The following is a 24,245-nucleotide window of genomic DNA, read 5'->3' on the forward strand; positions in this document are numbered from 1 at the left end:
GACGGCGTACAACGAGGACCAGTCGCCGATAACACCCAGTGGCGTACTGACAAACGTCCCATCCCTAGGATGGTGGGGAATGGCAGAAGGTGCACAGACAGAGGGCCGTATCGTCACCGGGAGTGTCATCTCCGCCCTGTACAGGCGGTGAGACGCTCCGACCCTCTGTTCTCCCCCGGAGGACCCGGGAGCAAAGGTGCGCACCCTCCCATGCTAAGGCTGGTCTACCTGAATGCAAGGTCCGCAGCTAACAAAGCTCACCTCATTCGTGACCTAGTGGAGAGTGAGCATGCGGACCTGGCCTGCATCACGGAAACCTGGCTGGGCCCAGAGGGGGGTGTTCCTCTGGTTGACCTCTGCCCGCCAGGTTTCAAGGTACTGCACCAGCCCCGGGCTCATGGGAGGGGCGGGGGAGTGGCAGTTATCATCAGGGAATCCCTTAGCCCGCGAGAGACCACCGTCCCTCAGATGGTCGGGTGTGAGTCTCTCCTACTGAGATTCGGCCCAGGGGCGCAGTTGGGTCTGCTGCTGGCGTACCTACCACCTAATCGTGCAGTGGCGGCCCTACCCGAGCTACTCGATGTCCTCTCAGGGTTGGTAGTTGAATTCCCAAGACTCATGGTCTTGGGCGACTTTAATCTACCGTCCCTGGGAGGATCGTCCGAACTGGCTCGGGAGTTCATGGCTTCCATGACGGCCATGGACCTGTTGCAAATAATTTCTGGGCCGACTCATGAGAGAGGCCACAACCCAGACTTGATGTTCTTGTCTGGACGGTGGCGTGATGATGTCGGTGGGGGTGCCACAACTATTACGCCCCTGTCATGGACCGATCACCACCTCCTGCGGCTAGACTTCCCCCTTGCCACCCCCCACCGTGGGTGCACGGTGCCAGTCAGATGGTACTGCCCTAGGCGCCTAATGGACCCTGGTAAGTTCCAGGCAGCGCTTAGGGACTCGCATGCACCCCCTGCTCACAGCTCGGCGGAAGCCTTAGTGGAAGCCTGGGAAAAGGCAGCCACGGAGGCTCTGGACCGAGTTGTACCCTTGCGGCCTCTGACCCGGCGCAGATCCCAGCGAGCCCCATGGTTCACCGAGGAGCTCCGGGAGATGAAGCGTCGGAGACGGGGCCTAGAGAGCCGTTGGAGGTCCAGTCGATCCGAATCCGACCGATTGCGACTAAGAATCCTCACCAGGTCTTATCTCGCTGCGATAAGGGTGGCAAAATCCAACTACTTTTCCACCCTCATCGCGTCCGCAGATAATCGCCCGGCTGCCTTGTTCAGGGTGACTCGCTCCCTATTAAACCAAGAGGTGAGGGGGGAACCCTTGCAGGGTCGAGCCGAGGAATTTGGTCAATATCTGCTGGATAAAATCGCTCGGATTCGAACTGGTCTGGACTCCAACTGGGCTGAGATGGAAGAACAAGACATGGACAGTCTTGTCGACGTCATCTGGGAAGAATTTGATCCTGTAACTCCTAAGGAAGTGGACAGGATTATGAGAAGGTTGAGCTCCTCCACATGCTTACTGGACCCGTGCCCTTCCTGGCTGGCCTATGCAGCTCGAGAGGCGACACGAGGCTGGTTCCTAGCGGTCATCTCTGCTTCTCTGAGTGAGGGTCACTTCCCCACCGCCTTGAAGGAGGCGGTGGTGAGACCTCTCCTCAAGAAGCCCACCTTGGACCCATCCTCTTTGAATAACTTTCGTCCAGTCTCCAATCTTCGCTTCCTTGCGAAGGTTGTTGAGAGCGTGGTGGCGCACCAACTTCCTCAGATCCTGGATGAAGCGGTTTATCTAGACCCGTACCAATCGGGTTTCAGGCCGGGCTACAGCACGGAGACGGCATTGGTCGCTCTGATGAATGATCTCTGGAGAGCCCGGGACAGGGGCCATTCCTCTGTCCTAGTCTTATTAGACCTCTCGGCGGCTTTCGATACCATCGACCATGGTATCTTGCTGCGACGCCTCAGGGGACTGGGAGTGGGAGGCACGGTTCTGCGTTGGTTCTCCTCCTTTCTCCAGGGTCGCTCGCAGTCGGTGCTGACAGGGGGACAGAGGTCGACCCCGAGGCCTCTCGCTTGCGGAGTCCCTCAGGGGTCGGTCCTCTCGCCTCTCCTGTTCAACATCTACATGAAACCGCTGGGTGAGATCATTCGCAGTTTTGGAGTAGGGTACCATCAGTATGCTGATGACACCCAGCTTTTTATCTCAACTCCTAACAATATCAGTGATGCCCTAGACGTGATGTCCCGCTGCCTGAAAGCGGTCCGGGAATGGATGGGGAGAAACAGGCTTCAACTGAACCCGGACAAGACTGAATGGCTGTACGTACCGGCAAGCCAGGAGATTCAGAACGTCCCACTGCTTAACATTGGGGACAAGTTACTTCCCCCTGCTGATAGGGCCCGCAACCTGGGTGTCCTCCTAGACTCGCAGCTCTCCCTGGAAGACCACATTGGAGCTGTGACCAAGGGGGCCTTCTCCCGGGTTCGACTAGTTCGCCAACTACGGCCTTATCTAGACCTGGATTCCTTACGTACAGTCACCCATGCCCTTGTGACATCTCGCCTAGACTATTGTAACGCTCTCTACATGGGGCTGCCCTTGAGATCCACTCGGAAGCTTCAACTGGTGCAAAGTGCGGCAGCACGGACACTCTTGGGAGCCTCCCGATACTCCCATATCACACCTCTCCTCCGTGCGCTGCACTGGCTTCCGGTTGCCTTCCGTGTGAAGTTCAAGGTGCTAACAATGACATTCAAAGCCCTACATGGCATGGGTCCGGACTACCTACGGGAGCACCTTCTGCCGATGTCAGCACCCCACCGTCCTGTGCGCTCCCACAGAGAGGGCCTCCTCTGGGTGCCACCGCTCAAGGAATGTCGGCTGGTGGCCCCCAGGGGGAGGGCATTCTCAGTGGGTGCGCCAGCCCTCTGGAACACCTTACCTACCGAAATCCGGATGGCCCCTGACCTCCGTACCTTCCGTCGCGACTTAAAAACTTTTTTGTTCCAGCAGGCTGGCCTGGCATGATAGCGTTAATTGGGGTCCCAGTTTGTGTTCATTAGTGTTTCTTATTATTTTATTGTTCGGTCTGTATTCTTCGTCCTTCCTCTGTACACCGCCCCGAGTCCCTCGGGAGAAGGGCGGTTTATAAAAACTAATAAATAAATAAATAAATAAATAAATAATATAATATAACATAACATAACATAACATAACATAACATAACATAACATAACATAACATAACATAATATAATCCTGCCTATATATTAGATTAAGGATAATAAACATTATTAAAATATTGTCCTATATTAAAATAAAGTTTAAGAACTTCTGCTGTAAGTGTCAGGACCCACCTCAATCCACATCTTAGGGAATAAGAACTCTTGGATGCAAGTTTAGTCCAAAAGGAAAATGTTTACTAGGAAGGAATCGATTGTGGGAATACAAGACGGAATCTGAGAAAAGTTACATTTCAATCCTATATAAACCATTCCCATCCAGTCCCTCCCCTCATCCATTTGGTCAGGCTGTCGTCAGTTGCTAGGTGTCAGGTCCTTCCATGGGAAAGGGAACTCTCCTTGGTTTTATGGTTATTGCTTCCCTTTTTCAGTTGTAAATGAAGACACAAACCAGATCTGTTTGTCCCCCTCCCTTCCCCCGTTAAAACATCCCCTGTTGTTTGAAAATCACTTTAGTAACCATCCTCTCCCCCCCCCCCTCGGAGAGATGGCAGAATCCCCAGTAATAGCACGTTGTTCTACCTATACAATTATGAAATGTGATATAAATGGATTCTGACATTCGGCTCTCCTTTCAGAAAAAAGATGAGTCCATCTGTGGGGAAAGAAACCATATAAATGTTAGCCTGGTTTGTTTGGATATTCTGTATGAAACCTCTTAAGCAACTTAGGTGCTTTAACATGGAGTTTGTTAACCCACTCGTTTTCTGAGGAGGGGAGGTGTTTCCATGCCACTAAATATTGTATCGTTCCATGGTGTTTTCTGGAATCTAAGATTTCTTTCACTTCAAAATGTTGTTCTCCTTCCACCATGATGGGGAGTGGTGGTGGTGGGATTTTTTCTCGTAGTGGAGATTGTTGTTCTCTCTTTAATAGTGGAAGGTTGGGTGTATTCGTCTAAGATTTTTGGGTAGTTCTAATTCAACTGTTACTGGGTTTATGATTCTTTTAATTGGAAAGGGTCCAATATATTTTGGTCCTAGTTTTTTACAGGGTTGGAGTGATTTCAGGTATTTTGTGGATAAATATACCATCTCTCCTACCCTAAATGGTGTGGGATCGGTTCTTTTTTTGTCTGCCTGTGTCTTGTATGCTTTTCTGGCATCTTCCAACGCTTTCCTAACGATTGGCCATGTATTTTGTAATTGAGCAATCCATTCCTTCAGATCAGGGATAACCGGTTCTTTTGGGGTTAGTTCTGGTATTGGGTTGAAACTCTGGCCTGTAGCTACTTGAAAAGGAGTGTAACCTGTGCTTGAGTGGACTGCATTATTATATGCTACTTCTGCAAAAGGCAGTAGGTCCGTCCAGTCGGACTGCTGAAAATTAATATAGCATCTCAGATATTGTTCAAGTATATTATTAAGTCTTTCAGAAGCTCCGTCTGTCTGAGGATGGTGACTAGATGACAGTCCTTGGGTGGTTCCTAAGAGGGATAAAAATTCTTTCCAAAATGCCGATGTAAATTGCACCCCTCTGTCAGATATGATGCGTTGTGGTACCCCGTGCAATCTGTAAATATGCTGTACAAAAAGTTTTGCTAATGCTTTTGCAGTCGGGATTTTTTTGCAAGTTATGAAGTGTACTTGCTTAGAGAACAGATCTGTGACAGTCCAGACTACGGTGTTTCCATTACTTTCTGGCAGTTCTACGATAAAATCCATGGCTATTTCTTTCCATGGGGCTGAGGGGTTTGCCACCGGTTGTAACAGGCCTGGCGGTTTCCCTTGCAGTCTTTTGGCCATCGCACAAATTTGACAGCTACCCACATAGCTTTCTATGTCCTTTTTCATAGATGGCCACCAAAATTGCCTTTTAGTTAAGTGTAAGGTTTTTACAAAGCCAAAGTGTCCTGCTGATTTTGTATCATGGCACAGTTGCATGAAATTGATTCTCTGTGTGGCAGGTATATATAGCTTCTCCCCCACCCACGGCAGTCCATCTTTAATTGTGCACACATGTTTATTTTTCTGGAACCATTCATCACTTTCCAAAGATTTCCTGAATTCTATTCCAGTTTGGCTATCTACCTTCGGCTTCATTTTTTCTTGTGCCCTGGTGGTGACTGGTGCTGCCAGTTGTTGTTCCGGTACAAGTGGTTTAAAGTCAGTAACTCTTGTGATGTTATATTGAGGCATGCGGGATAATGCATCTGCCAGGAAGTTCTTTCCCCCCGGTAAGTGTTTGAGAGTGAAATTGAATTGGTGAAAATGTTGGGACCAGCGGCTTGCTTAGGAGTGAGCTTCCTGGGCGTTTTTAGTGCTTCCAAATTTTTGTGGTCTGTCCAGACCTGGAAAGGTATTTTATTTCCTTCTAAAAATTGGCGCCATGTTAGTAATGCCCACCTCAACGAGAATGCCTCTTTTTCCCATATTGGCCAGCGTTGTTCTGTTTCTGTGAGTTTTCTGGATGTGTATGCGCATGGTTGCAATGTCCCCCCATCATTTTCTTGTAATAGTACGGCTCCTACCGCTACATCACTCGCATCTGCCTGTATTACAAAAGGTTTATCGGGATCTGGGTGTTTTAGGACAGGTTCAGTAAAAAAAGTCTCTTTAGCCTCTCAAATGCTGCTTGACATTCCATTGACCATTTCAGAGGCTGGCTGGGTTTCACGGGTGACCCCCCCTTCGTTTTCAACAAATTTGTGAGGGGCATGGCTATTTGGCCAAATGCGGGGATGAATTGGCGGTAGAAGTTTGCAAACCCCAGGAAACTTTGCAATTGCTTCCGTGTGCGGCGGGGGTGCCCACTCTAGTACTGCCCTGACCTTCTCAGGGTCCATTTCGATGCCCTCTGGAGATATGCGATATCCCAGGTAGTCGATTTTTTCCTGATGGAATTCACACTTCGATAATTTAGCATATAAGTGGGCAGCTCGCAACTTCTTCAGAACTGCTCTGACTAGTTTGATATGTTCCTCTTTGGTTTCTGTGAAGATAAGGATGTCATCGAGGTAAACCAGGACCCCCTTATATAGGTGCTCTCTCAGCACGTCATTAATTAATTGCATAAAGACTGCGGGGGACCCTTGCAGTCCGAATGGCAATACTTTGAATTGATAGCACCCCATTGGGCAGTTGAATGCAGTCTTCCATTCGTCTCCTTCCTTAATCCTAATACGGTAGTATGCTTCCCTCAGGTCTAGTTTGGTAAAAATCTTTCCTTTCGATAGGTGGGATAACATATCCTTCATTAGGGGAAGGGGGTACAGATTACATTCACTAATTGTGTTCAAATTTGTATAGTCCACAACCAAACGAAAGGACCCATCCTTCTTCTCCCTGAACAGAACCGGGGCGACCACTTTGGGTTTGGCAGGCTCAATAAATCCTCTTTCTAAGTTTTTCTTTATGAATCTCTCCATTTCTGCCATTTCCCTTGGGCTCATGGCATACATCCTGGGTTTTGGGAGTTTTGCCCCAGGTTTGAATTCTATGGTGCAGTCTGTGGGGCGGTGGGGGGGAAGCTCATCTGCTCTTTCCTCACTGAAAACCTCAGCCAGGTCCCTGTATTCCTCTGGTATCTCTGGTAATCCCTTCTCTTTCCCCACTGCTGCTGTCTCCTCCCTCTGGGTTGGAGGGGTGCTTTTGGAGTCTACGTTCTTCTGCCCCCCCTTTGGGAAGTTGAGTTCTGCTGTCCTCCAGTTTATCCCGGGGTTCCATTTCTTCAGCCATTCCAGTCCTAGGATCATTGGGCATTCCATGCCTGGGGCCACTATAAACGTTATGTCCTCCTCATGGGGCCCCAGTGATAGGTGGATTGGTAAAGTGGCTAGGGTGGCTGGTCCTCCCCCTGCTATTGTCCCATCTAATTGACTAAAAGAGATTGGATGATTTAGCCTCCTCACTGGGATGCTCAATCTCTCCACCAGCGTTGGGCTGATAAGGCAGCGGATGCACACAGAGTCTATCAGAGCTTTTATTTTGGCTGCTTCAGGCATAGGGGAAGCTAATATAGTCACTGTCTTAAGTATGGGTGGAAGGGGTCCACTTACCAATGGTTCTCCCTCTGAGCTGTCTTCCGAGTTGTCCACCGTCCCTGCGGTGCAGGCCGGAGTCCAGTCCCAGTTCCTGGCAGGAATTGTGGACTCTACAGCCTCTGTCCCCTTCATGGAAGATTCTTTTGTGTTGCCTTGGGGCTTCCCCGGCTTCTTGGAGGATGATGCCTCTGGTTTTCGTGGGGGGGCTTTTGAACGACATTCTGCAGCACGGTGGCCCTCTCTCCCGCAGTTGAAGCAACTTGTTGATTTTTTGGCTGTGGCTGGTGGGTTTTCCCCCTCGCGTGTTTGCTCGGGTGGCAGGCGGCCCCATGGTTTTCCTCTGCGGTGTCTCTTCAGTAGGTCTATTTCCACTTCCTCCGCCAGGATGTACCAGTCGTCAAGGTGGGGTGGGTCTCCTCGAGGCAGGCAAGCATCATACAGGTCGTAGTTCAGACTGTCTTTGAAATGGCTAAGGAGGATGTCTTCTGGCCAGTTCAGCTTGCTGGCAATGGCTCGGAATTCTTGGGTATAATCAGCCACTGCTCGCCTGCCCTGTCTCACCGTTTTGATTCTCTCCCGGGCCTTACGGTCAGCCAAAGGATCCTCGAACCGTCGCCTCAAAGATGACATGAATCGGTTGAAGTCGTTGAGTTCTGGGGCATTGGAGTCATGCAAGTTCACCACCCAGTCTGCAGCCATCCCGTCCAGGGCAGATTGCACAATTCGGATGCGTGTTTTGTCACTGGGGATGTCCCGTCCATACTCTTCCATGTAGCTGAGGACTTGGGTTAGGAAAAATCCCAGTCGTGATGGCTCCCCCTTGAATTTGACTTCCAGGGGCAGGAGTCTTTGGCTGGAGCGTTGTCTGCGCCGTGGCCGGTATCGCTCCTCATCCTGGTCCCCATCTGTGGTTCTGGGGGGGGGTGGGTACTGCTGAGGCAGCAATTCCTGTTCCATTGGATGGCCCCGGGGTTTCAGGTGTTGGATCCCCTCCGTTACCTTTCCAGTTGCGTCCCCAGGCGCTGCCTCGGTTGCGATTTTCAGCTCTCTCCTCCCTCAGTGAACTCAGGGTTGCTTTCATCAGATCAATGGCCTTTTCCAGGATCCGCTCCTCCTCGCTGGCGTGCAGGGAACTCTCCATCTCTTGCCTCCATTCCGGTTGGTGGTTACTACGCCTCAGGGTCTTTTCTCCCGAAGCCTTTTCCCACTCACTTTTCCTTCCAACGCCCATCGACCACCGGGGTTTTCGGTCGTACTGCTCCACCGCTTCTTCCCCGGGGGAATATGCTGCTTCAGTTTCCCATTGTCTCTGGGATTCCATTTGGGGGGAAGACTCCCCCTCCATGGGGCTTCCCTCCTCTCTTGCTTCGTTGCCAGACATTTGTATTTGTTGCAAAGTCCCCCGGTAAGGTTTTTCCCTTCCAGGTTGACTCTTAAAGCAGATTCCGTCTACTGTCACGACCCACCTCAATCCACATCTTAGGAAATAAGAACTCTTGGATGCAAGTTTAGTCCAAAAGGAAAATGTTTACTAGGAAGGAATCGATTGTGGGAATACAAGACGGAATCTGAGAAAAGTTACATTTCAATCCTATATAAACCATTCCCATTCCAGTCCCTCCCCTCATCCATTTGGTCAGGCTGTCGTCAGTTGCTAGGTGTCAGGTCCTTCCATGGGAAAGGGAACTCTCCTTGGTTTTATGGTTATTGCTTCCCTTTTTCAGTTGTAAATGAAGACACAAACCAGATCTGTTTGTCCCCCTCCCTTCCCCCGTTAAAACATCCCGTTGTTTGAAAATCGCTTTAGTAACCATCCTCTCCCCCCCCCTCGGAGAGATGGCAGAATCCCCAGTAATAGCACGTTGTTCTACCTATACAATTATGAAATGTGATATAAATGGATTCTGACAGTAAGCTAAATTTCTTCCTCAGCATTTCCTCAGAGGGAATTTCCTTTATTATTTGAATTGAACAAGGATTTTAACTGCAGTATATTTTTAGAAGATTAATCACCTGAATTATACACAATATTTCAGTCCTGTCACCCCATAGATTTATATAAAGATGTTTGCAATTTTATTGATTCTTTTGGAATTCTTTGCTTTCAGTTTAGCCACCTGAAAGTGGCTCAAACTTGGCACTCTCATTGCTTTGCCTTAATTGTGTTTATGAATAGGAAAGCACCAATCCGTGATGTCTTATTTTCTTATCTGGGAAGTACCGCAGCCCCAAAGAAGGCAGACTATAATAAGCCTGTTCTGTTACAGCTGGATTTTGGACTTTCATCCAAATGTGTATTTTTTTCTTTTTTCTTTTACTTCTTAATATTTTTATAAATAACTCAGGGTGATGAACATATCTACTTCCTACTCTGATTTTCCCCACAACAACAATCCTATGTGGTGAGTCAGGTGCAGTGAAAGTGGCCTGACATCACCCAGGTGGCTTTCACGGCTAGACTAGACCAAACTGGGACTAGAACTCACAGTCTCCTGGTTTCTAACTGCCTGGTCCCTTAGCCACCAGTGCAGAGTAATTGCTTATTGTACTTATCAGCAGAATTGCATTGAAAGAGGAAGGAGGATGGTTGTTAATTACAGCGATCATTTCCCAAGTTTTCCGGTAGATAATCTGAATCTGATTTTATTTGTAATTTTACTTATCGATAAATTTCCTTACTGCATTTAATTAATTCTTAGTTAGCTATATTTTCTATATCTTGCTTTTTAGTTCAGGATCAAAGTGGCATATATAGCTCAAGGCAGCCAACAACACCCCTGTAAGTAGGCTGGGCTGAGACAGTGACTGGCCCAAAGTCACCCAGTGAGGTTCGATGACTTGAGGATGAACTAGAACTTGGCTCTCCCCAGTAGATCAAATCAAGAAAAGCTGTTTTATAATTGCTATTTTGTTTGTAGGTATTATGGTCACTTACTAGGCCCCCTAATATAAATAATAGGATATATTTTAAAGGTTTACTGAAGAATGCAGCCTAAAATACATTACTTTAGAGAGCTTAATCGTGCTGCTGATTTTTTAAATTTTACTTGGTCATTAGCTCTGTCGGATAGAAAACATGTTAAATACAGTTTAAAATGTCACTGTTGAGTCATCTGGAATGAAAATGAGAATATCTAACTTAACAGTAAGATAAGATAAGGTGATGATTAAGAGAGATGGCTTGCGAAATGGAAACAGCTAAGATATACTTCAATTGGGGAGGGCACGATTTGGCAATGTACTAATTATAAAACTTTTATGTTTTTCTCTTGTTTCTTAATTTCAGAAGGTGCTGGCTCTCTGCCTTGGACAGGAGGTTCTGCACCAAAACCTGGCAAGCCTAAAGGGAAAAAAAAGTTTTCTTCGGTTCGGCAGAAGTTCGACGTAAGTTATTCTTATGAGAATTGGAAACTCACAGTGCAGCTCCATTTCAGGGTCCTTGTTATCACACCAGAATGCCTTGGTAGAGCAGTGGGCTAATGCCTCCTGAAGTAACACCAGCTGCCTGCAATTAGTGCAGGTTCGAGTCCCACCAGGCTCAAGGTTGACTCAGCCTTCCATCCTTCCGAGGTAGGTAAAATGAGGACCCAGATTGTTGGGGGCAATTAAGCTGACTTTGTAATAATGCCGCTTGGGGGGGGTGTGAAAGCCCTAATAAGCAGGCATATAAATAGAATGAAGGCTATTGCTAAGCACATTGATTTGTGCTTCTTAGATTGTAAGCCGCCCTGAGTCTTTGGAGGAGGGCGGGATATAAATGGGATTTTTTTAAAAAAGAATACCTGGTACACCCACAAGTATTTGTTACACTTTCCAATCTTCCCCCTTTACCAGCACAGAGTAGAGTATGGGAAAGCATGGGTAATTCAGTACATTGGTTCTAATTTGGGCAACAGCCACATAGCCCATGTGCAATGATGCCCTATAGGTTGTAGCACAAGAAGGAAATATTTGCATACCTTTAGTTCTCTGATTTAATGTAAGTCACTGAAAGACTTTCAGAAAAATGTGAAAGATTTTTACAGTGGTCTGAACGGTGATTAAAAAAAAAAAGATAAGGAAGGAAGATGGCATTAAAACTGAGACTTGTTTTATTTATTTTATTTATTTATTTAGTTAGTTACATTTATATACCGCCCTTTCCCTGAGGACTCAGGGCGGTTTACAGGGAATTAAAAAATCCAACATACAAAAGTTAAAAACCAAATTAAAAAATATTAAATTGATCCTGTACACATTAAAAACCCCAATTAAAAATTTCTCCTCAGCCTGGGCCCGAGAGCTCAAAGAGCCAGGTCTTCAGGCCCCGGCGGAATGATCGGAGGTCGGGGGCAATTCTCAGCTCCACCGGCAGCTGGTTCCAGAGGGCAGGCGCTCCCACTGAGAAGGCCCTATCCCTGGGTGTCACCCTCCGGCAATCTCTCACCGGCGGAACCCTGAGCAGACCCTCCCTGTGGGAGCGCACTGGGCGAAGGGCATTTGATGCCGGCAGCAGGTGTTCCCTCAAATAACCCGGACCCAGGCCATGTAGGGCTTTATAGGTAATAACCAGCACCTTGAATTTCACCCGGAGGGCAACCGGAAGCCAATGCAGCTCGCGGAGTAGAGGTGTTACATGGGAGTATCGGGAAACCCCCATTACAACTCGCGCGGCCGCATTCTGCACCAGTTGAAGCCTCCGAGTGGTCTTCAAGGGCAGCCCCATGTAGAGAGCGTTACAGTAGTCCAAACGGGAGGTCACAAGCGCATGAGTAACTGTGCGTAGGGCATCTCGGTCCAGATAGGGACGCAACTGGCGCACCAGGCGAACCTGTGCAAAAGCCCCCCTGGTCACGGCTCCTATATGGTCTTCAAAATTGAGCCGTGAATCCAGGAGGACGCCCAGGTTGCGAGCCCTATCAACGGGGGGGGGGGTAACACCTCACCCCCCATCATTAAGGATGGAATAACTTGGTTAACCCGAGATGCCGATATGCACAGCCACTCAGTCTTGGCGGGATTGAGACGAAGCCTGTTTCTCCCCATCCAGACCTGAACCGCCTCCAGGCACCGGGACATCACGTAGAGGGCATCACTGGGTTGGTTCGGGGTGGAAAGAAAAAGTTGGGTATCATCAGCGTATTGGTGATACCCCACCCCAAAACCACGAATGATCTCACCCAGCGGCTTCATATAGATGTTGAACAGGAGGGGCGAGAGAACCGACCCCTGAGGAACTCCACAAATGAGAGACCTCGTGGCGGATCTCTGCCCTCCTGTCAACACCGACTGCGAGCGGCCCTGGAGGTAGGAGGAGAACCACCGTAGAACGGTGCCTCCCACTCCCAACCCCCTGAGACGCCGCAGCAGGATACCATGGTCGATGGTATCGAACGCCGCTGAGAGATCTAATAGGACCAGGACAGAGGAACAACCCCTGTCCCTAGCCCTCCAGAGATCATTCACCAGCGCGACCAATGCCGTCTCCGTGCTGTGTCCGGGCCTGAAGCCCGATTGGTACGGGTCCAGATAATCAGTTTCCTCCAGGAACAGAGGGAGCTGGTGCGCCACCACACTCTCAACAACCTTCTCCAGAAAACGAAGGTTGGAGACTGGACGATAGTTGTTTAAAACAGCCGGGTCCAAAGCAGGCTTCTTGAGAAGGGGTCTCACCACCGCCTCCTTCAAGGCGGCAGGAAAGACACCCTCCTTCAAGGAAGCAGTTTTATCCCATGCAAATGTTCATGACGGCATATAAACCTAAATGAATGGCAATAAAATTAGCAAAATGTGTAGCTTTAGTGGGAACAGATAGAACAATCTAACAAGCACTAACATTTGCAAAAAGTAAAGTGATTTTAACCAAAACTTGCAAATGCTTTTAAAATGTGATGAGAGCTAGATGATAATTTTGGGTGGGGAGTTGCAGAACATAATTACTTCAAAGTTCCAGGTTTTTTCCATCGTGGTTTCTCTTGATTAATCTACGAATGATGTCTTCCAGAATTTAGGGTAGAATGGAATGAATTCCCTTCATTTTTTTCAGATCTAGACTAGGATCCATAGATTGCAATTAAGACATTGTAATGGGCAGTACACTTTAAAATTGGGGCTGCTGAAGTAGGGGAGACCTTCTGAGTGGGCAGGTAAGAAAAAAGAAAAACGGGTCTCTTGAATCAAACTTGACTCTTAGTGGGCTGCATAGACTTGTCCATTGGGCAGTGGCAATCATATGGATGCTGGTTGCCCACGCCTTCTCGGAGCAGTCTAGGTTGGTTGAATTCTGTACCACAGAGGATAGTGGACAGGACAGCAAACGTATTCCTTTCCTGCCCAACTTTTTGGCTTGTTTTGTATAGAGCTAGGAAGGTTGTCTAATCACTTTGATCCATTTCAAAACTGCTTAGACAACACCCTTGTGAAGCAGGGGCCTTCCCTTTGGTGAGAGCAGTGCAAGCTTTAGAGAGAGCAGAAGTAACTCACAATTAACCCATAGACTAAACCGGCTTATCTCTAAAGGGGGACCTTAGAAGGATTAGGTGATTAGTTGACTACAGACAACTTCTCTCCCATTGAGATAAAATAGAGAGGAGGGAGACAGGCCTTCCTTTTGAATCTAAACATACACAAGTGCCCCCAACTTCCCTGGTGAATTCTTGCAAGGCACAGGAAGGAATCAAATCGATAAGACTTCAAGCTTGTTAAAGGTACCATCACAGGATGTAAGCTGTTCCAAGTAGAGCTGCCTTTTACGATGGACTGTTGGTGATTTTGTCGGTTCCAGTGGTGCTCCAGGGAATTTTGGGATTGCACCCAAGGTTTCCTACTACTGTTAACGCTATCTTTGCTTTCTTTGACCACAGTTGGATCTGCTCCTATTTGCAGGTCTCTGTAGTTTGTGATTTTATCCGTCCTTTCTCTTCTATTCCGCTTGTCTCCAGTTACTGCAACATCCACTATCCAGACTTTTAGTCTTTTGGATGAATAGTTATTAAGTCTGGGGTGCTCTGTTGTCAATCTGAATTTTAAAGTCCCAGAGCACTTCTTCATTTTCTATAACTTTGCCTGTTTTGTGCTCTCACTAGTTCTTGTTTGCAGGCAAATGGTATTTCTTGCAGACACTCCAGTGCATCATTGTTGCTAGTTTGTCATGCTGTTATTTACAATCAGTCTATCTTCTGGCAGCACCTGATGACTATTATGAGTATTTTATAGCCCAAAGGCTCAAATATGGTAAATATATCATTTCTTTGTGTTTCTATAATTGTATAAAATATTTAAGTTTTACTAGTTTGGTAGGGAATGGCTATGGAAAAGGAATTGGGCACTAAAGTAGCATTCATAATGATTTTTCATCAGGCTGACCTGGACTGACAGGGATTTTTAAAATGTTTTTAACTTATTATTGGGGCTGCTAGTTTGATTCTTTTTTTCACTTTTGTATTATTGTATTTTTATTCTTGTTAGCCGCCCTGAGTCCTTCAGGAGATAGGGCGGCATATAAGTCCCAAAAATAAATTAAAAAAAATAATTTTATTTATTTATTTATTTTTTATAATTTATTTGCCACCTATTTCATCAGAGATGATTCTGATTTAATTATTTCTGCTATCTCAGTTTCAAGGCATTTAAACCATTATCATAAAGGGTAGAAACTGAATTTTAATTATTGTTTCAGATTTTTTTTAGTGAAGATAATAAAAAAAATCTCCCTAGTCCAGATTAGCATCCTGGGGGTACTGTAATGAAATCTAATATAAAAATGATTATTTTTTTTTAACTTTAGGCCGTAGCTGAGTGATAATCAGTACATACAAATGATATAACATTTTCCTATTTACAAATTTGTTAGTTTATCAAAATATAAAATACAAAGGAAAATAAAAATAATGGGAAAATAGGGGAAGGAAAGAGAAAATGTGAGGTAGAGGAGAAAAAGAAAAGAAAAGGCGTTGACCTCCGACTCTCTCGCACAATAAAATATAGCAATATTACAGGCTCAACTTCTTACTTTTACATATTAGTGTATACTAGCCATTTCTATAGCAACTAAACTGGCAAAACCAAAATCAGAGTTTCACTTTTTTCTATCACAAGCACAAAATCCAGAAACAATTTAGATATATTCTTCAGATAAAGCAATCAATTTAACCATCTCTGCTTTTTCTTCCTTGCTGTGGATGTGTGTGTGTGTGTGTGTATGTATGTATATATACATACACACACACACACATACACACACAGATACATACACAGGCACACACATACAAACACACATATAATGTTTGCACTTATTAATCTTTATACACTATCATCATTTATATTAACAAAATTCACTATATTCTTTATTCGTTCAGATTCTTTAATCTTAAAGGGGAAAAACACAACATTCGTTTTAAAACACTAATTTTTTCTTTAACAACATTTTTATATTCAATAAGTTCTAGTACATCTTTTTTCAACTTCCTATTAACATACATACTTTAAAATTCACTTTCAGTAATATTTTACAAGCTTTACAAATTACTTAATTATATATAAAAGAAAAAAAAAACAAATTCAAACCTTCTTTATAAGCACAAACAAAACAACATTAAAGTTTTCTTCTGATTACATAGATCAAACATCAAACTCAGGATGTCACGTGACATTGTGCAACGTATTGGGACGGTTTTGCCATTGCCAGCAATGGGGTGGGCGCAGCTTCCGGATGATGTGTCCGGCCCGCAGGCTGGCAGTTTGACACCCCTGTCATAGATCAAACCAATAAAAATCCAACTAATTCCAATTAACTTATTAAGTTTAAGTCACTCCCACCGCTAAACTTTTCTTTTAAGAATATAACATCAGTAAATTCTAATACAGCTTTTTAAAACTTCCTCTTAATATACATACTTTCAAATATACTTTCAACAATATTTTTAAAGCTTTAGGAATTACTTAAACATTAGACAGTATATAAAGAAAAAATGCACTTTCATTAAAGCCCACTTTACATTAAAACTTATAAATACATATAAATATAAAACTTATAAAACATATATATCAGACTGATAAAAATCCATCCTAATTCCAATTTACTCATTAAGTTTAAGTCATTCTTTCCAGCTTATCTTCATAAAATAAAATGTCTATAGAGTAATTATAAACTTCTCTTTTTCTCAAGGATTTCTCCAACTTATTAGTATGCATAAAGAAAAAATCCCAAACTTTCCCTCTTAAAAGTTGCAGATTTTCTTGGTACCCTTCTTTCAATTGTGTTGTGAGATTTATACTTAAATTATCATAATAAAGTTTGATGTCAGGTTTGTATTCCAAAATTGCAGTTGGAGTGCTTTGCATTGTGAGCTGCTTGTGAAATTACTCAGTGGTTTGGTAATTTTCTACACATAATTGCATCTCTGAAGCAATTTGAGTAGTTTTTATAACATTCTTAGAACACAGTTGATCTATAAAGAATTTTTCAAACACACCTTTGATGATTTGCTTAAGTCCATGCACCATCTTCCTAGCTCCCTCTTGTGGTCAAAGAGTAGATTTTTTGTAAGTTATTTAAGAATTGCTGACCAATCAGAATTCATAAAAATCAAAGTTTTAGCCCCCCTCCCCCATATCAAAGCAGACCAAGCTACAAATTACTTAAAAACATTAAAATAAAATTCACAACTTTCTCCATCAAAGTTTAAAAAAAAGATACCCGATGCTTCCTTATTTTAGCTTGCCTTCAGTAGCCCTCTTTTTTGTCATTTAACAATAAAGAAGGCCGCCAAATGGCTCATCTTGAAAAAGGAATAACAGGCTGTGACTGAAGAGACCGTCTTTTAGTTTAAGAAAGATGATAATCCCTAAAAGTGATTAAGAAATGAAAGGCACAACTTGTCTGTTTGAAAAGTAAAGTCCAAAATGGCTGCTTTTTCAACAACAAAATGATAGGAGCTCTGCCCCCTCAGCTGTTCGCCAACTCACTCCGAAGCACAGCTACTGAAGCTACCTTGCAGACCGTTGCTGTATGGAGGATCTTGTGGGGTGATTCTGGAACTCTTCCTAACCCAGGAGAGTCATATAAACTGAAGGAAAGGCAATTCCTTCGGTTAGTAAATTGAAAAAGCGACAGTCCAAAGGGAGTCCCAGGGAACCCTCCCTGTGCGTATTGTCAGTTGGCCATCTTCACCGGAAGTCACAACATTTTGACTCTAAATGTTGTTTAGATAATGGAACCTTTTTTTTTTTACAGCACCGGTTCCAGCCCCAGAATCCCTTGTCTGGAGCTCAGCAGTTCGTGGCGAAAGATCACCAGGAAGATGATGACCTGAAGCTTTGTTCACACACAATGATGCTTCCCACTTGGAGCCAGCTCGAGGGAAGGATGATTGTCACTGCTTATGAGCATGACTTGGATAATGTCACTGAAGAAGCAGTTACGGTTGTTGTCTATGCCGTAGAGGTGAGATTACACACAATGACAATTTTAGTCATGAATACTCAAGATACCTTGGGTATGATGTGAAGTTCAGCACTGATTATCTGCCTTTCTAAAAATAGGCGTAAAAAGAATATCCATCTTACAAGAAAACCGAAAACTATTTTGTCAGCTTATTAATATTAATTTGGGGGATTATTTTTCCACATATGGCCAAGATTGAATACTTTCTTCTTGTAAGTATGTGTAGACAAAGTAAGATTGTGCTATTTAAGGAACAAAAGTATGGGCTAACCTAAGTTTGATTTGCCTGTCTGTTTTCTTAGGAAATTTTATTTTTGCTTTTAAAGAAAGCTTTTGTTTTTGTCTCTTTGTGCTTTATCTGAAGTTCAGTTGAGCTTGAATAGACAAGCTCTTTTCCCCTATGGCTTCTTTATTTTGTGATTTATTTCCTCTTATTTACAATTCAGAATCTTCGAGAAGGACAGTGCCTTATGTAACCTTTTATAAGGACTTTTTAAAGTTTATTTATTAGATGGCTGGCTTAGAGTCACTCAGCTGGTTTTCATACCTAAGTCAGGATTAAAACTCAATCTCCTGGTTGTTAGGCCAACACCTTAACCACTATGTCAGATTGGTTCTCTTATAACAACACTCTGGAGAATGCAGAATCCAAAAAAATGTTGTGCAATGATGTCTTCATTTGTGTTGCTCACCTGTCTTTTCTATTCATATGTGAAATGTACAGTTTGAAGGGGCCAATCTAACTTTTTCATCAAAATGAATAATTCTGGAAAATTGCTTCAAGGACTTTTGGAAATGACCCTGGACGCTAAGAAGGAGATGACAGACTGTGTTGCTGGTGTAGCACCTCTTGATGTTCAGACCAGAACCTTGATGTCATCTCTCTTCTTTTATTCCTGAAAGAAACAAATAGGAATAAAGAGCGGTGGCCCTTGTTAATTCTCACTTGTTTCCGGGTGCAGGAGTTAGTAATTTTGACTCTTAGAATTTCTGACAACATAATCTTACTAAATTATTGGCCTTACCAATGTAGGCTTCCCACAAATGAATACAATCTGCAAAACACAGATTTTGTCTGTGTTTTTTTGATTGCAGGATTCAGACAAATTTAATCCACAAATATTATTTCTATATTTAGTTCTTTGCAATATCTTTAATTAGCTCCTCACAGGCAGAAGTTGTTGCTAGCTAGACATTTGACAGAATCAACTTTTTGAGCCAATTTGAGTACCTCATTGACTATTGATGGGTCTTATAGATCTAAGGCAGGGGTAGGCAACCTCGGCTCCTGGGCTTCAACTCCCAGAATTCTTGAGTCAGCTATGCTGAAGCCCATGAGTCATAAAAAAGCCGAGGTTGCCTACCCCTGATCTAAGGGAACAAGATGTGTGTCCAGAGGTTAAATGAGAGCAAGCCATCATCCAAATAAAGGGCTTTCACGGTGGAGCTATACCTGGGGATAGGCAAGGATTCCAGATTGATGACCAGAAGCAAGGGGGAATCCACGCAGTGGCCTTTATGTTGCAATCTTCATAGTGTAAGCATTAGATAATATGCTTGGCAACACTGTATACTTCAGGAGGGTTTTTTTGCAAGCAATAAATAGATATTTCTTTCTCTGTAGAAGCATCTTAAGGATATCCTTAGCTCTGTAATATCAAGAAGAAAGGCTTACCGTGTGAAGGACGGTCACTTCAAATATGCCTTTGGAAGCAATGTCAATCCACAGCCGTATCTGAAGAATAGTGTCATTGCTTACAATAACTTAACTGAGTGGTAAGGATTTGCTTAATACTAATACAGCATAAGAGAGAAGTTGAGAATATGAAACTTACCTTTTAACAGAAATAACTACATATCCTAATATTCAGAAGTTTTGAAAAAAAATGAGAAATTGACCAGTCTAGGCATTACTTACTAAGAAACAAATTTTCTGGGACCGTATTTATTGGGAAACAAATAGTCATGCAGGTAATATAAAAGGTGAACCATAGATTTAAATCTAGTTCTGCTGCAATATTTTGTATATTAATGTTACAGTTGCTCTTTGTTTTTGGCTTTGTAAAACTTTTGTTATACATTTGTGCTCTTGGACCAAGTATTATCACACGTTACATATCATAAAGAGCCTGGTGGTACAGGCTCTTTTTCAGGACAACTCTGCCCACAGTCTGGAGTTTGATCCTGATGGGCCTGAGGTTGACTCAGCCTTCCATCCTTCTAAGGTCGGTAAAATGAGGACCCAGATTGTTGGGGGCAATATGCTGACTGTGTAAACTGCTTAGAGAGGGCTGTAAAACACTATGGAGCGGTATAAAAGTCTAAGTGCTATTCCCTTTGAATTGTATAATCATGAAGAAAAGTTATGCCTCTCCTGAATTTCCTATCTTTTAATTTTTCTATTATTTATTTTAGATCATTTGGTTTTGTGTATAGATAAAGAACCACAACCTAGATTATCCCTAACCTTCATACCATTTTGATAATTGTAAATATTTTCATAGTGTGCATAATATGTGCTTTAGGTTTTGTTAAAAAAAATACTATCACTAAATGTCACTCCAAAGTTTCATTTTTATCCACATGTAGCTTAATCTTGTACAACATTATTCAGACCAGAAGTTGTGCATGACCTTCAAGTAACTTGCTGGGGGCTATATGCCAATTCACGCTTCTGATATTCAGAAGAGAATCTGAGCCAGTAGTGGGAAGAAGAACGAAAGTGGACTCTTCTTTTTCCCAAATCCATTTCTCTCCCACTTGTTCCTTTTCCTAGCCCTCCTACCTGCTTGGCTCCCCCACCTGGTCAAAATCTTGCTTCCCATCTGCCACCTGATGATGCAGAACAACAAGCAGCCCTCCTTTTGGCCTGTTCTGGGGACACCTCACCAGCAACTCTGTCCCCAGTGAACATGTATGATCTCTTTGAGGCACTGCAGGTAACTTTCACAGATTACGTATTTCAATTTCAGTTGGTGCTCTCCTGATGGAGATGTTCGACAAAGAAGTTACTACCAAATAATGGGGGGATAGGAAAGAATATCCAGAGAGAAAATAAATAGCTTGCTTTCTATTTGTTCTTAAATGTGTATGCTGCCACATTTTTAGATTCATGGTGTCTTACAAGAACATAACACAGTGAATTGTCTAGAAGTAACATAACTTTAATCTGAATAAGAATATAATTCAATTCAAATTTGTTAATCACATTTTGAAAACAGATAACTACGGTAATTGATAAACAATATTCCGGATACCTCTGATATTCTTCACTTAGCTAGTTTTTTTTTTTAATATAAATTTCAGGTTTTACTGGAAGAGAGAAATTTTCAAACCTAGTTATACTGATATTCATATTGTATAATGTCTCCATGATATTTGTATATATTACAAATGTATTACAATTAAATCCAAATTATGAACTGTAAAGAAATGCGGATACATTTCTTGAAAAATTAAGTCATGTAATGCAAAGCATCTACCATACTCTGCTCCTCAAAATGATGTAAAATATGTATCTATACCAGCGAACTCCATTTGTATCCACAGATGCAAGTATAAAATGTTCTGGAAAGACTGGTGTAATACTCTATATTGTTTGGCCCAATAAAGTAAATGTGATTATTTTGAGGCTAATATGGAAAATTATAGCACCGATCTCCCCCTGTAACATTGCCTATCAATTATACAGTTACTCCACTACAGCTCCTGATGCTTGTTTTGTATGCTCTAAATAATTTCCCTTCTTTTTCCTCTGGGCAGTTAACCAATGTCTCACTGAGATCAGGTGAGCCTGAGGAAGCAAGTGAGAAAGATTCATTGATTTGCTTGAAATGCTTCTGTGTTAATAGTAATATTAGATATCCAAAATGTTCATCTGTTTCCCCCCCCCAATCTGTTTATTGCAAGGGTATATGCTGTACATCTATGAACATATGATCACTAGTTTCAATTTGTGAATGTGGACATTTAAGATAATAATTTGTGGCTGGTAAGATTTTCACTTGTGTACTTGCAGATCCACCGGGAAGTGGTCCCTGCCCATACTGTTTATGCCCTCAACATTGAAAGGATCATCCTCAAACTTTGGCATCCAAACCACGAGGAGCTTCAGCAAGACAAAATCCATCGGCAGATGTTGGCTGCAAAGGAAGGCCTCCTAATGTGCTAAGCCTGTTTCAAGTGCTGACTTTGGGGCTGGCATTTTGACTTTAGAATCTCAACATTTGCGTTGTTTTATGAGCGCTTCCAGGCAGAAGCGTGAACATGTTTCCCATGGAAATATGACTCAAACTGAAGAGTATTAAAGGGTAAAACGACTACTTTGATGATAACTTTCAACAAACTGAATATCATTAATTCTGGAAATCTTTCTGTTCCACTGGAAAATGGATGTTGCAGCAAAAACCACATTTTTGTTTTTATTCTGTCCTTCATATATAAGATGATGCTCTTGTCAATATTTGCACGACAAAGATAGAGTTCCTACACTTGCCATATATGTAGGCCATCTAAGCTACTGCTTTAGGTTGTTTTTACAAACATATACATTGTAAATATACTGCACAAAGCTTTGTTTTGTTGGTAATTGTTTTGTATGATTTGGGTTTATTACATATTGGGAGAAGTCCTGATTCATTAAAATAAACTTTGTTGCAAGACAATTTTCATTATAAAAATAATTTGTTTTTTTTTCTGTAAAAAAAACAGCAATATTTAAATCTGTGAAAAGACCTTAAAATATATACTTATCTTTTAAAGTATGTTTTGCCTCTCTGAAAGTCAAAAATAACCAAGTTGTTTGCTTAGTTATCCTTCAACAGGATTCATAACTCTTTAAAAGTGAACCTCCTTCACCCAATGTAATGTTTCACAGCAGAAATACAGAATAGAGATTTTTTTATATTTGTGATTCAGCAGTATTTTGCAATATATCTAAATGAAGTAAAGACTTGCCAAACGGAATGGTGAAAAGTTCCTTAGCCACAAATGATAGCTTCACAAAACTCAGAACTAGTTGGGGTTGTACCATAGGAAGCCTGTTTTTTGTTCTGCAGATCTGTCGAGAGGGTGCCTGAGTCTCCAGTGCAAAGAAAAATTTCCACTAGCAAATAAATAATAGAAATAAATCAAAAAAGCTGTTTGATTTTACAAAGCTCTGGCACAGTGAAGATCGCAGCAGAAGAGCATTCATCTTGAATCTGTTGGTCATTTCCTTCAGTGAAAGTGAGAAGGGGGGAAGGAATTATTGCCATACAGAATAATTTGAATGTGTTCTGTACTAAAGGGACTTAGAAGAAATAACAGGGAAGGCAATTTGTTGTCCATTCTAAAGAAAGAGTGCGAACACATCCAATAAATGAACTTAATGGCCGATTCATTCCTGTAAGCAAGATGCTTAATAGAATTCCCAGCACAGACTGTTCATCAAACCTCTCTTCAATAAGTGAAATGGAAGTATTCTTTCCATTTCAGGAGCAAAAGATCAGATTGCTCATAACATACGTTTTTCAGAACTGGGGTAAACAAGCTCATTTCCAAACAATCGCTGTTGATGCCAGTGGAAATGTGTCCTGTGGCGTTGCTGCCCACTCCTGTGTATGTTTACTTAGAAATAAAGTTTCATCCTTCTCAGCATCTCTTAATCCAAAGTATACATTTACAATTGAAAAAAGGATTTGAAGTGGGCCGTTTGTGTCTTGCCTAGGTCCATTTGCCCTGATAAAATCCATGGCTAATAAAATCAGTTACAAAATGTGGAAGTGCCCAGTTCAAATCCCACTTTAGCTATTAAATATCACAGTCTTTAAAAGGCTTCGATCTTCCGTTTGCTACATGGAGATAAATAATGATGAACTTTTAAATCATTACATCCACTGGGGGAGGGTTGAGCTGTCAGTCATACCAAAATGGCTATATTTCTACACAGAAGTAGTGCTAACACTTTCGACATGATAACATCAATGAAATAAATAAGATGCCCACAGGTTTTGGTTTAAAAAGTCAAGATAGCGAGAATGACTGCAATCAAAGCTCCATTTTTTTATAACATAAAAGACGACTGTCTCATCTTTTTTTAACTATATCCTGCAGACACCTCTGCAGCTAGTCTTTACATATCTGCAACAACACTGCCCTTTTGCAGTACTTTACATTTGCTAGAGAAGGACAGAAACAATAGGAAGCTAAAATGTAGTTTGAGCTTTCTTTTGTATTCCTTGGAAAAATAAAACACGGAGTTTCATCTTTCATCCTGGAATCATCCCTAATTTTTCTAGTCCTAAAACCTGATAGTTATTTTAATAGATATCTGATATAGATACCTATACATGAAAATGACTTGAGTTTTCTTCTCTAGGTGTACCCAAGCAAATACCACATTGCCCCCAGTTAGTTCTATTACCACCACAATTTCACAGTTGGAAATGTGCATTTAGAATGTCCATGACTATGATCACAATTAGTCCCTTGGGGGCTAATTCCATTTACTCCATTTATTTTGGTCCACAAATAGAAGAAAAGTCTTTATTTGCCCATAATTTGGACAGGATGAAAGATGGGGCGAGCCCACTTTAAGTGATTCTGAGTGA

The 24,245-nt window shown here is 42.8% G+C and overlaps 1 protein-coding gene across 1 annotated transcript in view; it reads left to right on the top strand.

The window, feature by feature from the left end:
- The window catches only part of TADA1 (transcriptional adaptor 1), a 47,639-nt gene extending 24,979 nt beyond the window's left edge, over window positions 1–22,660 (top strand). The window contains exons 4-8 of the mRNA XM_083359466.1: window positions 10,519–10,616; window positions 17,446–17,655; window positions 19,280–19,431; window positions 20,432–20,594; window positions 21,674–22,660. Of these exons, the coding sequence (XP_083215592.1) occupies window positions 10,519–10,616; window positions 17,446–17,655; window positions 19,280–19,431; window positions 20,432–20,594; window positions 21,674–21,826 (776 nt within the window). The 3' untranslated portion in view covers window positions 21,827–22,660. The remainder of the gene's footprint in view (window positions 1–10,518; window positions 10,617–17,445; window positions 17,656–19,279; window positions 19,432–20,431; window positions 20,595–21,673) is intronic.
- The last annotated feature ends 1,585 nt before the right edge of the window (window positions 22,661–24,245 follow it).

Source organism: Vipera ursinii, assembly GCF_947247035.1.
Source record: "Vipera ursinii genome assembly, chromosome: 3".
Taxonomy (NCBI): Eukaryota; Metazoa; Chordata; class Lepidosauria; order Squamata; family Viperidae; genus Vipera; species Vipera ursinii.